We start from the raw sequence: 16,164 nt of genomic DNA on the forward strand, positions 1-16,164 counted from the left end.
GGTTTGTAGAGGAGTGTTGGAGTAGTAGATTAAATTACAGTTGTGTTCAAATACAGGTTTTATATTATTTTCTCATTGAGCATTGGCAAAAGTGAATTTTAAATGTCTCCTTTCTTATACCCTTTTAAATTTCTGGATATATTTGGGCTTGTTTCTTCACAACGTTTAAAGACAGTTTTTACTTATTTCATTTTTCTGCTAGAAGAAAACTTGCCATTTTCTAAGTGATTTTACACCCCTTCTCATTTTTACAGTAGAGGGAATGGGAACTGAGGCTGGATAGAAGGACCAGCCTTACTAAGTGGATTCTTAAACCTCTGGGTCTAGAACTGAGAGGTAGCTACATGTCTGCCATAATGAACATGTTGTAACTAATAAACCCACATCATGATGCATGAGCCTCATTGTCTGGTATGCCGTTGGATATGTAATTCTGTCAAGGAACTAATTCTCTTCTGTCACATAGGCTGGAAATGGAGCCCTGCTGACAGGCCCTCTTTTGCTGAAACACATCAAGCTTTTGAAACCATGTTCCATGACTCTAGCATTTCTGAAGGTAAGAATCCGGTGGATTTAGTGTTGGTGGCTAGTTCTGGCCTGTGGGGAGTGGTGGGTTATTACATGCCAAAAGTATTCAGCTCCTCTGGCCATGGTGACACTTGCTTGCCTATAATCCCTGTGACTTGGGAGAATGAGGCTGGAGGATCCGAATACAAGGCTAGCTTCAGTAAGTTATCGAGATACTTTCTCAAATTAAAAAATAAAAAGGGTTAAGGGTATATAGCTCAGCAGTAAAACATTCCTGTTTTTTTTTCGTACTGGCCCCAGTACCCAAACAAAACAAAACAAAACAAAAAAAGGGATCTGCTCTTACACTTGACAGCTCTGTTTCAAGATATTCGGTTAAGGCTGGGATTGTAGCTCAGTGATAAAGCACTCGCCTAGCACATGCGAGGCCTTGGGTTTGATCCTCAGTGCCACATAAAAAATAAATAAATAAAATAAAGGTATTATGTTCAACTACAAGTAAAAAATAAATATTTAAAGAAATATGGTGTCTCAATTAAAAATAAAGAAATTAGTCTCTTCATAAAGAAAATAAGTTTGAAAATTCTTTATGTATCAACATTTATGATAAAGGGAAGAAAAGAAGAAAAAGTAATATGAAAATACCAAATTATTCGAACCACATACCAAGTCATAAAAGCAATATTCAGGGCTGGGGCTGTAGCTCAGTAATGGAGCACTTGCCTAGTATGTGTGAGTCACTGGATTCAATCCTCAGCACCACATAAAAATAAATTAATAAAGTTATTGTGTCTAATAAAAGAAAGCAATATTCTATCATTCATCTTCTAGAAATATATCTTAAGAAAATAAGAGCATAAATTTAGCTACAAGGTTTAAAAATTTAAGAACAACCAAACATCTACTGTGCTGTTAATTATTATAGTATTATTGAATACTTTAAATTGTATTCTTAAACCTGTTGGCATGGAAAGAGGTTTAGAAGAGATAAATTAAGCTATCAACAGAGATAAACCACTTCTTATTTAAAAAACAAGGTATGGGCAGGAATGGTGGCACAACACCTGTAATCCCAGCCACTCGGGAAGTTCAGGCAGGAGATTAGTGAGTTTGAGGCCAATCTGGGCAACTTAGTGAGGCCCCAAGCAATTTAGTGAGGCCCTGTCTCAAAATAAAAAATAAAAAGGGCTGGTGATGTGACTTAGTAGTTTAGTGCCCCTGGGTTCAACCCCCCAGTGCCAAAAAAAAAAAAAAAAAAAAAAAAGTGTCTGGATACATATACATACAGGTAGTTTTCTTGGCATATAATGCCTCTAAAATTATGTTCAAAAGTCAAACAATAAACTTATTATAAGGAGAGAAGGCCTGTTCATAGCTAAAAATATACAATTCTTAGTTTCCCTTGACTGTAGACACTGTGATAAAATGCTGGAATTTGGTATGTATTTTCAGATTTTTTTCCTTTCCTTCAAAATAGAACAGAGTCAAGCACTTAAGTTCTGTATTAGAAGAAATCAGGCAAGTTGATTTTTGTCTGCTTTCCTTAGTAGTTTATCACATTAGGTAAGAGAAAGGAAAAAAGAGAAGTTCACTACCAAAGGTTAATGAAAAATATTTTCATCCTTGCCCTTTGATATTGGGAATTTCTGTTGGTTGAGGAGGGCACAGCTGGTCTTTGGGGCCTAAACGCATATGACAGTCACAGCACTCTCCCTTCCTCTATATGTGTATTTCCCATGGAGTCAGAGTATTAGAAGTCAAAGAGTAGGGGCCATTTCTTTGGTACTTTTGTGTTAGCTTCTCTTGACTCCTTAGTTTAATATTTCTGCTTCTCTTGAAAATGTATCCCTTTAGAACATGAATGTTTATCAATTTTCAAAACTAATGCCAATTCAAAATTGTTAAAAAATTTTTTTTACATTATTCAACCCACAATTATTGACCATTTAGTCTGGGGCCAGGTGTTGTACTAAGTCTGGAGATACAGAGATAAGACACAGTTGCTAAAATAGGGTTGTAAATTTATTAGTAAGATGTAAGTAAAAGAAACACAACTTAGACTCTAAGCAATAAAAGGAAGATTTTGTCGCTCATAAGCAAACCATGGCAAAGCAGAGCGGATGCCAACCTCAGAGTTCTACAGACTCAAGTAGCTTTATGACGTCTTCCCTCCCCTTTCCCTGTCACTCCCACTGCCATCGAATTTCTCTTTACTTGTACTTTTGCTCTTCTCTCATTCTTAGACTCTTCCAAGTGGCATGGGACATAGTTGCCAGCATCTTTGAGGTCCTGTCTTTAGAGCTCATGATCAGGCAGGTTTGTCTGGCTCCCGCTACAGTATATAGTCATGTACCCATTCTTATGAGGAGTTAGTTCCAAAATAATTACCAAAAAAGTTGTAAAATAATTGCAGATGTTCACAGTTTGATTGATCCTACTTGCTTCATTTTTGTTTAGAAATGAATAGCAAAGTATGTGTTTACCTCAGAAAAAGCCACAAAACCCATGGCCAAGTTTTAAATTAACCGGCGTAATTACTAATGGAGTGAACACTTTTTCAAGAGGCTAATTTGCTTCATTTGCATGAAATGGAATGTATCTACCCTTTCTTTTTAAAAACCAAAATTTCTGCAGACTTTTGTCCACTTTGTTCAACTTTTGAACAGGCACTTAGTTAATAAAAATTTCCAAATGACCAATAATATAAAATCATCCCTTATCACCAGAAAAGGACAAATTAAACCATGATGATATACTACAACTTGCTTACTAGAATGGGTAATATTAAAATAGCACCAAAAAGCCTGTTAACTGTCAATTTTGGTAAACATGCAGAATAACCAAGACATTTATATCCTGCTAGTGGGAATGTAAATTGTTACAGCTATTTGAGGACAGTTTGGCAGAACCCACTAAACCTGAATGTACACGTACCCTGTGAACTGATAACTAGGATTATGTCAGGCAGACATGCATAGAATTATAAACCAAAAGATACATAGCAGGTTGTTCCTAGCAACATATTCTTTACTAACTAGAAACCTGGACATAGTCTAAATGTCCATTAAGAGGAAAGCAAATGAAGTTTGACATTCACACATTGGAATATTAGACAACAATGAAAAAGAATCTCTGGCACATGCAATAACATGTGAATCTACAGGCTTAATGTTGAGCAAAAGAACCGAGGGAAGAGAGTAACGCTCTGAATCCATTTGGTTAATTTGGTGTCTTGCTCTGTTGCCCATGCTGGTCTTGAATTCCTGAGCTTAAACCATCCTCTAGCTTCAGCTTCCCAAGTAGCTGGAGCTGTAAGCATACACCACTGCACCCAGGTGAATTTTATACTTTAGCAATCTATTCTTCATTTCTTTCTCAATTGTATGTTTTTTTTTTTTTTTTTTCTTGGTATTAGGAATTGAACCCAGGGGTGCTTGACCACTGAGCCACATCCCTAACCCTCCCCTCATTTTTAAATCTCTTTAGTTATTTTGGTTTTTAATTTGTTATAATCCCAGCCCCTTTTATATTTTATGTTGAGACAGGGTCTCACTAAGTTTCTTAGGGCCTTGCTGAGTCTGGCTTTGAACTCACAATCCTCCTGTCTCAGCTTTCCATTAGTTGTGTGTTTTTTCTGAAAAAGAAAAACTGCCTTTCTCTGTCATAAAATCGTTCTTTTCATCAGGCCTCTTGTCTTCTTCACAGAGGTAGCCGAGGAGCTTGGTAGAGCTGCCTCCTCCTCGTCGGTGGTTCCATACCTGCCCCGATTACCTATACTTCCTTCCAAGATGCGGACCCTGAAAAAACAGGCGGAGAACAAAGAGAACATTGAAGGAGCACAAGATGCCGCAGAAAATCCTGCCTCCAGTTCAGCACCAGGTGAGGCCCTAGGAGGTAGAACCAAAGCTGAAACTGCCTTTTTTAAAGAAGTGTAGATACGATGCTTTTGTGCCCGTTTTATGCCCGTCTTCCCTGAAGACAGTATGGCCTCTGTTCTACCTCTAGTGCTGGTCCTGCATTGCTATTGCTAGTAGTTCTGATCTGTCTGTCCAACATAAGACTCTGCCACGAGCTCCATTTCCTCAGCCCTGGCTCCTGCATAGTTACCATCTTTACAGTTCTGGTGAAAATGTCTTCATTAAGCCGGATAGGTGATGCCAGATACATTTGTTTTTAGAAACAGGATGAATACTGAGGTAAGAATCAGCAGGGTATTTCCCCCCACTTACACCCACACCACATTTGGAACACTAATCACCAAGAAATGATAATGTATTTATTAATTTCTTCTAAGTACCCCAACACTTGACACTTTATTGATGCTGACAAAATTTTACAATTCAGTCTTAGTTACTCTAATGGATTCTCTTCTTGTCTTTTACATCATACTGATTGTCCATTTCTCATTAGGGTTCATTAGAAGTGCACAGGCCTCCAGTGGGTCCCCAGCACTGCCTCGGAAACAGAGAGACAAGTCACCCAGCAGCCTCTTGGAAGATGCCAAAGAGACATGCTTCACCAGGGATAGGAAGGGAGGCTTCTTCAGTTCCTTCATGAAAAAGAGAAATGCTCCCACACCCCCTAAACGCAGCAGCTCTTTCCGAGAAATGGAGAATCAGCCCCACAAGAAATATGAACTCACGGGTAACTTCTCACCTGTTGCTTCTCTACAGCATGCTGATGGGTTCTCTTTCAATCCTGCCCAGCAAGAGACGAACCTGGTGCCACCCAAGTGCTATGGGGGGAGCTTTGCACAGAGGAACCTCTGTAATGACGACGGTGGCGGGGGTGGGGGCAGTGGCGCTGCTGGGGGTGGGTGGTCTGGCATCACAGGCTTCTTTACACCTCGCTTAATCAAAAAGACACTGGGCTTACGAGCAGGTAAACCTACAGCCAGTGATGACACTTCCAAGCCTTTTCCAAGGTCCAACTCTACATCTTCCATGTCCTCAGGGCTTCCAGAGCAGGATAGGATGGCAATGACCCTTCCCAGGAACTGCCAGAGGTCCAAACTCCAGCTGGAAAGGACAGTGTCCGCCTCTTCTCAGCCAGAAGAGAATGTGGACAGGGCCAATGACACGCTTCCAAAAAAATCAGAGGAAGGTGCTGCTCCAGCCAGGGAGAGACCAAAAGCCAAACTGTTGCCCAGAGGAGCCACAGCGCTTCCTCTGAGAGCCCCTTCTGGGGACCCAGCCATGACCGAGAAGGACTCTCCAGGGGTGGGAGTGGCTGGAGTGGCAGCTGCACCCAAGGGCAAGGAGAGGAATGGTGGGGCACGCCTTGGGACGGCTGGAGTCCCGGAGGACGGAGAGCAGCCAGGCTGGTCTTCTCCAGCCAAGGCTGCGGCCGTCCTTCCAACCACTCACAACCACAAAGTGCCAGTCCTCATCTCGCCCACTCTCAAACACACTCCAGCCGACGTGCAGCTCATTGGCACAGACTCTCAGGGGAATAAATTCAAGCTCTTATCTGAGCATCAGGTCCCATCCTCTGCAGACAAGGATCGCCCCCGACGGGTAAAACCAAAGTGTGCCCCACCTCCACCGCCGGTGATGAGACTCCTGCAGCATCCGTCCATGTGCTCAGACCCTGCGGAAGAGCCAGCTGCCCTGACTGCAGGACAGTCCACGTCAGAAACACAGGAAGGAGGGAAAAAGGCAGCTCCAGGGGCCGTGCCCATCAGTGGGAAAGCTGGGAGGCCGGTGATGCCTCCACCCCAAGTGCCTCTGCCCACATCTTCCATTTCGCCCGCCAAGATGGCCAATGGCACAGCAGGTACTAAGGTGGCTCTGAGAAAAACCAAACAGGCAGCTGAGAAAATCTCAGCAGACAAAATCAGCAAAGAGGCCCTGCTGGAATGTGCTGACCTACTGTCCAGTGCAATCACGGAACCTGTGCCCAATAGCCAGCTGGTCGACACTGGACACCAGCTGCTCGACTACTGCTCAGGCTACGTGGACTGCATCCCCCAGACTCGCAACAAATTCGCCTTCCGAGAGGCTGTGAGCAAACTGGAGCTCAGCCTGCAGGAGCTGCAGGTGTCCTCAGCAGCTGCTGGTGGGCCCGGGGCGAACCCTGTCCTTAATAACTTACTGTCCTGTGTACAGGAAATCAGTGACGTGGTGCAGAGGTAGCCACTGTTAGCCTGGTGGGAAGATGCGTACACATTTCTGGGGGAGAGGGAAAGGGACATGTTTTCCTGTGTTCTTGTTTTCAAAAAATGAAAGACTGATACTTGAGTGTGTTTATGTGAAGTACCTCAGATCCCTGAGTTCTCACGTTTACAGGTTCATCTCAAAAGTAAAACACAAACCACGTGAACATAGGAGAGGTGAATTAGGTAGGGGCAAGGCAGTGGTGGACCAGGTTGGAAACCGCACCGGAAGTTGGGGAACTTGGGTGTGACAGAAATGCAGTCTGTCCCTACCTGGAACCCTGTGAGGTGCTGGACTGGACCACTGGTCAGCACCAAGGGTGACTGTGCTCCGGTTCACCTGGCAGCTTCGGTGGGATAAGAGAAGGAAAGCTGGGCCTGTGCCAAGAGCAGGTTTGCTCCAGGCAGCTGGGAGCCCTGTTAGCTTTGCTTCCACAGGTCATCGCTGCTGCAGTAAGAACTGCGGGTCAGGTTGCTAGAACACAGACCGGGAAACGTGGCCGCCTGCCTGCCCCTGTCTGCCTGCCTTTGGTGCATTGGTGCAGGGGGGTAAAGAGTGCTGGGAGGTGTCGTCTGGGAGGTTGAAGCCTCCTCCTGAAATGCTCCTTGAAATGCTCCCATCCCCCAGTCTGATACATTATTCATGGACCAGGACTGGCTGGCTGCTTGTTGGTGGCTGTCTGTCAACTGTAGGTGTAGAGGTCTCCTTATTGGTTCTGCCCTGTCCCTTGCAGGGCAGGCTGTCTTCCTTTATTTCTGGCAGCATTCAGGGCATTCACTCATTGATCTTGAAAGTAGGGGTCACTGCAGGTTCTCACAGGGGAAGCCTTTTCTGACATAGTGCCCCTGCATATTGACACACTGGCCGAGGACTGCATATTTCTTTACCAACTAAAATATCAAGGAGGTGGTCCTTTCTTGAAACTGTACAGCCAAGCCTGTGACAGAGGAGAAGCTGGCTTGGTTGTAATGACTGTTTCTCCCTCCCTCATCACCTTCAGCCGAACCGGGTGGACAGTAGGGGAAGGCATCCCCAGCACTGCACCCCCCCACTCCGCTTGAATTACCCCATTATGCTTTTCTCTTCTCACGTATCTGTCCCTGTCCTCCATCGTTGTACTTGTGTAGTTCATGTTGGGAATATTCTTTATTTATTTTACCATTTCATCTCTATTTTAAGAGTGCATAATTGAAGGAGTAGGTCCTTTTCAGGGAGTACCAGTTAGATCCTGGAAACCTAATGACTTACCCTTAAATATGTTTTGTCCTTGAAAAATAGGCGTTTCTCTTCCCTATTCAATATAATTATGGAAAACTATGGCATAGAGTTGAGTCTAATGGGTTAAATATTATTAATGTTCTTGGTATCAGGTCTAATTCCAGTTACTGCTTCATTCTTTTTAGAAAGCTTTATGAACCCTCCCTCCATTCACACTCCCCAAAGAGAATCCAGTACAAAGTATTTTTATTTTCTTCTCCCAAAGGAATATTAGCATAGGAAGATAGGAATTCAACATTGAGCAGAGAGTTTTCTTCCTGGCTGTCCAATCGATCCCCTGTCAGGCCTCAGCCCTGTCTCTTAATCCCTTAAATGATGGTAACAGTGCATGTTCTCAAGGGCGTTTTCAAATAAATGTATAGCTAACCCTTTGATAGCCTCCCTGGAAAGCTCTTTAATGCATTGTTATGTTGAATAGTTTTTCTTTCTTTGCAGAGTAGCAGATGCTACTGAATTTAGAACTGCTGAGCTTGTGTTAATTAGGCTAGAATACTGAGGAAGAAACTGTTTTCATCAGAGTTTGGCATTTTTTGACCAAGTTAGTTTTTTATCACTGCTGCTCCAAAGGAGGCTCAGGTTAAGAGAAGGATTCGCAGGGAGGAGACAGTACCAGGTATGCTGGCAGGTGTTGAGTGATCCGTGTCAGTATGTGACCAGTAGCTGTAACAAAGGCAACTGGTGGTCCTGTTAATATCTTTGTAGTAATTGGAAGAGAACTTGGATTTAAAGTCACCTTTTTTCCTTACTGCTCCCCCTTATCAAATACCATAAACTTGAACTTATTTTAGTAGTTAGTCTTTTAAAGGTGGAGAAGAGAAAGCTGAAATTTAGAATATTGTTATGCTGCTTTTTAAGTTTATCCCTGCCATTGTGGAATGCAAGTTAAGGGATTATAATTGTTTTCAGGTTTTTTTTTTTTTTTTTTAAACAAAGGCTCTATTTTTTCTTAAGAGTTCTGAAAATAAGCCTTGCAGAAACACTACTGAGTGTATTTCAGCTCCCTGGTTTTCTCACTGAAAAATGATCTTGAGGGTGGTGGGTGGGGGCTGCATCTTACTCAGGGCAGCACCTATTTCTGTCTTGCTTACAGTGGGTGCTCAATAAATCCGTACATTGAATTGATTCTTCTCAGCACTGTCACAAGTAGCATTAATTATCACAGCACACCCCATCCACATGATGCTTGGACTCTGTGACGTCAGGGGTGAGGGCTCAGGGCTCAGGTTGAAGAGGCACTGTCAACTTGCTATAAAAGTACAAGTTAGGTTTTTCCTTTTTACGCTTGTAAAGGACCAGTTTTAAAGAGAAAAAAAGAATCAAAACTTTATGTAAATTAAAAGGTTTGAATCCAAAGCAGAGAAAACTGCTTCTAGAGATTAAAAATGTCGTTTAATTTATCTAATCTAAAAGCAGGTAGTAAGGGAAAAGGCCTTGTACATTGTGTTGACGAGTGTCTGAAGTGGCTCTATAGATGCGCAACCTTTGGGTTGCCATGGCGTGTTTTCCTTTCATGTACAGGTAATATGATTTGACCTTAAATTTTCTACCTTAAAATGCAATATTTTGTGTTGACTATATCAATTGTGCATTACATAGAGTTTTCTCCTAAAAGGCTTTGTGTAAAGTTAACATGTACAGTTTTTCTTACAGACTCCTATCATGACTTTCAGAGACACAGCCTTAAAAATTTTGGCCCTGCTGGGGTGCAGTGGTGCACACCTATAATCCAAGCCACTTAAGAGGCTGAGACATGAGGATCATAAATTTGAGGCCAGCCTCAGCAACTTAGTGAGGCCCTCAGCAACTTGCAGCATGTCTCAAAAAACAAAAGGGCTGGGGATGTAGCTTAGTGGTAAAGTACCCCTGGACTAAGTACCCAGGCCAAAAAGATGTGTTTTATGTGTTCTTACAGTGAATTGAACTTGATACCAAGCTGTGAGCTCTGTTATGCAAGAATGTTTTTCTAGATGACTTATATATACATAGAGGTCATTAAAGCTGACACCGTTTCCCAGATGCATTTTAAGGTTTAAAATAGAAATTTTCTTACAATTCAATTGAAAGTTGGCAGTAAAATAGTTCTTAGTTCATAAAACATGCTGCCTATGCTAAGGCACAGCCCATGTTTATTTAACTAAAGTCATAGATCTTTTGCATTTAAAAGATGCAGTATAGATAGTGGTTTAGAGTTTGGGCTCAAAACCAGTGAAGAAGACAAGTCATTTAACTTTGCTGAGCCTCAGTTTCCTCGTTGTAAAACAGGGATGATATTAGTAACTACCTCAGGGTTGTTGTAAGGATTAAATGAGGTAATGTTTATAAAATCCTTAGCTCAAGTGCCTAGCACACATGGCACTCCATAACTGTCAACTAGTATTATTATTAACACCTAATCCAGGAATGTACAACAGAATCGTTTAGGGTTTTTTTTTTTTTTTTTTTTTGGTTTTGTTTTGTTTTTTTAAAGAAAAACTGATGAATTAGTCCCATTCCAGATCAGAATTCCCAGTGGGGTGAGATCTCAGCCAGTGTGCTTTCAAAGAATCTCACCAGGTATTTGAGATACCCAACACTATCTGAAAACTGTCAATGACCTTTTCTTCATAGATTAGGAGATCAGAGGAGAGGATGGTCAAGTCACTCTAGTATTATCTTAACAGTCAATGACAGGGCCAAGGCTGAATTCAGGTCTTCTGACTGCTGGTTGTGGCTCTTCACCACACCTGCTGCCTTGTGGGACATGCGAAGAAAGTGGCTCAGAGAGACAATCAGTGTGCAGGGCGCTGCACGCTCTCTAAAGCACAGGCTCACGGCACACTCTGACCCTCAGGGGCTTGACTGTTGAGAAATGGCAGCTCTGGCAGAGCAGTGTTCAGGAGAACTCTGTGATTTAAAAGATTATTTGGGGTCGTTCTTTTGGACTGATCTCACCAACAGCCGTCTGCACTTTGTAGTAAAGGAATATCAACTTAAAAGTTGTTTTTTTTTTTTTTTTTAACTAGTCCTACATTCCTTTTTCTTAAACGACTTTATTGTTCAATATCACTTTAATGACTGAGATAATGTATATGAAAGCACTTTGGAAAAGTATCAAATCTAATATAACTATAAAGTTGTATTATGAATGTCTGTGTAGAAGAGAAAACATTTCACTAGTGCTGATTGACCTAAACGCTTTTACCTGGGGGGACCTGAAACTGCAGGTATATGAAGAATCACCTGTGTAATTTATACATTTATAAACATGAAACTGCTACAAGAATATGTGCAGGTATAGCACATGGTTTGCTACAGTTATAGTTCAGAGCTGAATAAGTTCAGGAAAACTAGGGACCAACTTTATGGTTTAATTGTGCTCTTTAAAAAGTAATGAAGTGTACTTGGCTTCAGAATACGGAAGCTCTTCTGGGGACCTTGGCTCAAGAAGGATGAGGCCTCTTAGTCTTGAATATTTGTCTACAACCTGCCCAGCCATTGGTATCCTAAATGTGGTGGAGCAGACTCGTTATCTGTTGGTGTTGACAGTGTCTTTTTTAACCTACGTCCTTTGTGGTTTTGTGGTGGGAGGATGCATGGGGCTGGATGACCTTAGGGCCAGGGCATTGGGTTATTACTTCTAGGATTTCCTACTAGTTGTGACATTGACATTTATCATCTTTGTTTTTATCCCAGGAAGAGTAGATGAACTTAATTTACCTGTTAGATTATTAAATACTGAAGAGTAAATTGCAGTGGGGCTGCTGTGGGTTACAGCTGTGCTTCATTCTGACCCCTCCCACCCCTTTCAATTTTTGCTTGCATTCACCTGTTCCACCTGGACTTGGGTCCATCTTTGTGTCTCAAGCATCTGTTATGACCAGTCCTTCTTAAGTAGGTGGGTCTCTGGGTTTAAGTTTCCTTTCAGGGACCGATAGACTCCCCAGGCTGTATTTCTTAGCTTCCATTAAGCCAGTAGCCCAGCTTCTTTGAAAATGCCTGCTTCCATTTGTGGGCAAGCGAGAGATCTAGGGAAAGGCAGCTCCAAGGGCACTCGTACCTTCCATGTGACAACCTGGGGAAACTGCTGGCTACAACCTCACCGGAAAGGCCAGGTCTTGGGCTGGTTCTAAAACTTCTGTTCTTAACAGGATATCTACATCTTTTGTATAGAGTTCCAGTTTTCTAACTTCCAGACTTTTCAAAGTCCAATAATTCAAGGCCAGCTTTTTGGGGGTTGGATGCCAGTCAGCAGTGCCTGGAGTAATGGTGACTGTTACTGCCATGTTAAGCACAACCTCACTGCCATCCCTGCCCTCCTCTTAGAAAGCATGGGCAAGTTTCAGGGCTAGGGACTGGACCTGAGTGTGGGCAAGATGGTATTTCCTTTGTTTCTGACTCATCCTAGATGTATAGGCCAGGAAATTAGGAAGCTCTACCCTTGTAATTGGGATAAAAGAAGATCCAGTGCTTCTCCTTGAGTAAGGAGGCCTACAGCAGGCATCTGGATTCTAAGCTGACTTGGAGCAGCAAGAGGCCACCCGTAAAGATTTGTACCTTCAAAGATTGGTTTATGATTTTTGCAGTAGAAAAGGTTTGTCTGCTCGGTTGCCGTCATGATTGAGCTAGGTCTGGGAGAAATGGGCTTCAGTGGAGCTCAAAGCCTCAGGCGGGGAGACACCACCACTGAGGGCTTTCCTCACAGCCAGCCCTGATGGGAAGGAATGCTGCAGGTTTCTCTGTCCCTGAGTGAGCCGAGGGAGGGGAGCTCTTCCTGGACCCTGCCCCACCTCCAGATGCAGGCACTTCTCTCCTCCTATGTACAGCTATGGATTTGAAATTGTTTACCTCTCCTAGGAAAATGTCTTTTCACCTCCCCATTACTAATCAAACTGAACACGGTAGCAAAGCCCTTTCAACTGGGACAGAGTGGACAGATGGCATGTTGAGTGGGTCTTCAAACCTGCAGACCATATAAGGGAATTAGTATACAGGGGACATAGTCTTTAAGTTGAAAGGCTAGGCACAGTCTTGTCCCCAGACTAGACCACGTTTAGGGCAGAATTGTGATACCTGAACTCTGCATTTTCTGGGAGATTCTTTTTTCACCATTGCAAGAGCAAATTTCAAGGTCGTATAAGTCTCTGCAAGTGACTGAGCTGTGCACACAGAGCTTGAGGTCTCCGAACGTACTACTTAACCCTTTAAGGAGCTGGTAAAGGCAAACTGTCACATGCCAACAAGCGTTATAAAGGAAATGCAGGAGTTCTTTGGTTGGAACTGGGTTAGGTTTGCTTCCGAACCTCAGAATAGGAGGTTTAAATCATGTTTAGGTACCATAAAATTTAGTTGGAGAAGGGGACTTGTGCTTAATAATTTTTTTCCACATATGGGTACCTAATTTTCAGTGATTATTATACAACAAAAATAAGTAAGCCAAATAAATTTAATCTTGTTTAGAAATTGAACGCATGATGCTCAGTGCTTTAGGGTCCTTGGTAATGAACTCCAGGTACTGCTCTGTCGTTTTTAAGTCCCACACAATGTATTGTGCGTGGCAAGAATGCCGAGAGAGAGAGAGAGAGAGAGAGAGACAGAGACAGAGACACACACACACAGACACACACACTCCTGATAGATGAGGGCTCCCTAAACCAGCTTTCTTCATTTAGACAGCCAGTTTTCATTGTGGCCACTTGGACTCCATTATGAGAAGAGGTTTCTGAGATCTTGAGAAATCACCTTGATCAGGCTGACTGTCTTCCAGGGAATTAGTATACAGAATTAGAACAATGAGGCACTTACCTTGTAGTTCCCTAAGGAACTGTGTTTGAAAACCCTCCCCTCTCAGACCTGTGCACACATTTATGTCAGTCTGTTGTGCGCCCTCCCTGAGAAGCAGGGGTGTAAGTGCAAGGGGAATGAGTCACATCTTGCCTTGTGCACAGGGGCAGTGGCGGGGTTGGTGTGTTGGCCACAGGCAGGCTGGCTGAGCCACTGATGCAGACACAGCCCGTCTCCCTCATAGACCCTGCATTTTTCCTTCTTTGCTTTCTGATTTTATAAAGACATCAGTGGAGAAACCCCAGTTTTGTGCTTGCTTGATTAAAAAAAAAGTTTGGACATTTCATGGTTGTTGACAGAACTTTGTCCTGAAACATGCTAATTCAGAAAAAGTGTTCAATGTTTATACCAAAGGTTACGCTCTGCAGGTGTGTGGTGCACAGAGAGTGCTATGTGTTGCTACGGGGACACAGTGCACAGTGAGACAGTATGGGATTAAACTGAAAACACGTCAATCATGGGTCACCTACCAGTGTTGTCAGGTATTTGTTCTTTATTGTTATTGTAATATATTTTCAATTGTTTTTCTAATTTAATTCTCACTCTGTTGTCTGACTGTGAACTGCTAACAGTGTTAAACTTGATGTAAATAAATAATGCCCTTGAAAGGGACTGCTTTCTGCCTGTCGTCTCACAAGGTTTGCAAGTTGTGTTTTGTTTTAAATAAAGGTTGCAATATTTTATTGACAAAGTGAACTTGAGTTTGAAGTGTTTCTCCCATGATTTTAATTGACAGGAAATCTAAGCAGAATTTCTCTTTACATAAAATAAATGTCATTTTTAATGTAAAGAAGCGGATTTTAGCAAGCATCCCTCTAGTGAACTCTGGAGCGAGGGGTAAATCTCATCCTTTGGTGGTTCACATTTTTTACATAAGGCCTGGAGCCAGGCTGGTGTACATAAGGTAGGTAGTGTGACTCTCCAACATGAGATGACTATGAAAGCAAACCTGACTCTCAAAATCCATCCTGAGTGAAAGAAGAACCGACACGAGACAAGTCACTGGAGGAGTTCCACTTTATTACAAAAGGCTGTGGGCTTATAAAGATCTAAGGAGAGGTGGCAGGGCTTAGGAGAATGACGGGTCACTCGTTTATTGGTAAGTTCTTCCAGATGTCAGTTCCGGGGCCCACAAAATTAGTTCCTATTGGGGCTAAGGTTTCCCGCTAGCGGGGTTTGAATATTGGCGCCGGTGGGAAAGCGAAAGGCAGGAAGAGAAGCTCCTCAGGCACCATGAGGCACCGTTATACCTTTTCCCAACACTGAGAACAATACCAAGTTCTAAAAATACTCTGAGCCAAAGTAACATTAATAGGATAAATATATAGACACACAGGAGGGAACTTTCTTTTTCTTTCTTTTTTTTAACTACTGAGCCCTTTTTATTTTTTCATTTTGGGCAACTTAGTGAGACATTGTCTCTGAATAAAAAAATTAAAAAGGCTGGGGATGCAGCTCAGTGGTAGAGCATTTTCCTAGCACATGCGAGGACATATTCTCAATATTACACATACCACTCCTGATTTTTCTATGTTGACTTTGTATCTTGCAACTTTACTAAATTTGTTTAACAGTTGGAGTGTTTTAAATTATTTTAACTTTTTTTTTTTTAGTGGAGTCTTAGAATTTTCTCTTGTCATCTGCAAACAGTGATAGTTTAATTTCTTCCTTTCTAAGTTCGTTCTCGTGCAGTACTACGCTAATAGACATGAAAGGACGTACCCTTGTCTTGTCGTGGGCCATACAGGAAACACTTTCAACGTATGAGCTGTGGACCTATGATATATGGGCTTCTGTACCTAATTTGTTGGGAGTTTTTATCATGAAGGGATGTTGAATTTGTCAAATGATTTTTTTTTTTCTACATCTCTTGAAGTGATCATATGGTTTTTTCCTTCATTCTGTTGCTGTGATGAGTCACATTTATTGCTTTGCATATTTTGAACCACCTTGCATACCCGGGCTGAATCTTACCTGGTCATGGCAGGTGATCTCTTTAATGTGCTATTGAATTTGGTTTTGTAGTATTTTTTTTTTTTTTAGGGTTTTTGTATCTATGTTCATCAGGGTTATTGGCTTTTACTTTTCTTTTATTGTTATGTCCTTGTCTGTTTTCTTTTCCAAGTCTGGAAGTACACCCTCCTCTTCAGTTTTTTTGGAGTAGTTTGATTAAAACTGATGTTCTTTAAAGGGGAGAATTCAGCATGAAGAGCTCGGTTTCTGGGCTTTTCTTTGATGGGCGACTTTTTATTGTTGATCCAATCTCATTAATCCTTCTAGGCGTACAGATTCTCTGCTTTTTCATGATTCAATTCCTGGTAGGTTGTGTATGTCCGGGAGTGATTCGTCGGTGTTTGTTTATAATGGTTTCTTGTGATCTTCT

General features: G+C 42.2%; 1 protein-coding gene across 5 annotated transcripts in view; it reads left to right on the forward strand.

Moving 5' to 3' along the window:
• Abl2 (ABL proto-oncogene 2, non-receptor tyrosine kinase) overlaps positions 1–14,477 on the forward strand; it is a 102,484-nt gene extending 88,007 nt beyond the window's left edge. For 3 of the 5 annotated variants that reach the window (XM_046430069.2, XM_046430070.2, XM_058574482.1), the window contains 4 exons: positions 467–556; positions 4,234–4,407; positions 4,939–5,172; positions 5,482–14,477. In XM_046430069.2, coding sequence (XP_046286025.1) covers positions 467–556; positions 4,234–4,407; positions 4,939–5,172; positions 5,482–6,662 — 1,679 coding nt within the window. In that variant the 3' untranslated portion in view covers positions 6,663–14,477. Of the gene's footprint in view, positions 1–466; positions 557–4,233; positions 4,408–4,938 lie in introns of all 5 variants that reach the window. The other 2 variants (XM_046430067.2, XM_046430068.2) reach the window with 1 other exon arrangement.
• Positions 14,478–16,164: the final 1,687 nt, after the last annotated feature.

Source organism: Marmota monax, unplaced genomic scaffold (genome assembly GCF_021218885.2).
Source record: "Marmota monax isolate L192 unplaced genomic scaffold, Marmota_monax_Labrador192_F-V1.1 WCK01_AAM20220418_F8-fsc00055, whole genome shotgun sequence".
Taxonomy (NCBI): domain Eukaryota; kingdom Metazoa; phylum Chordata; class Mammalia; order Rodentia; family Sciuridae; genus Marmota; species Marmota monax.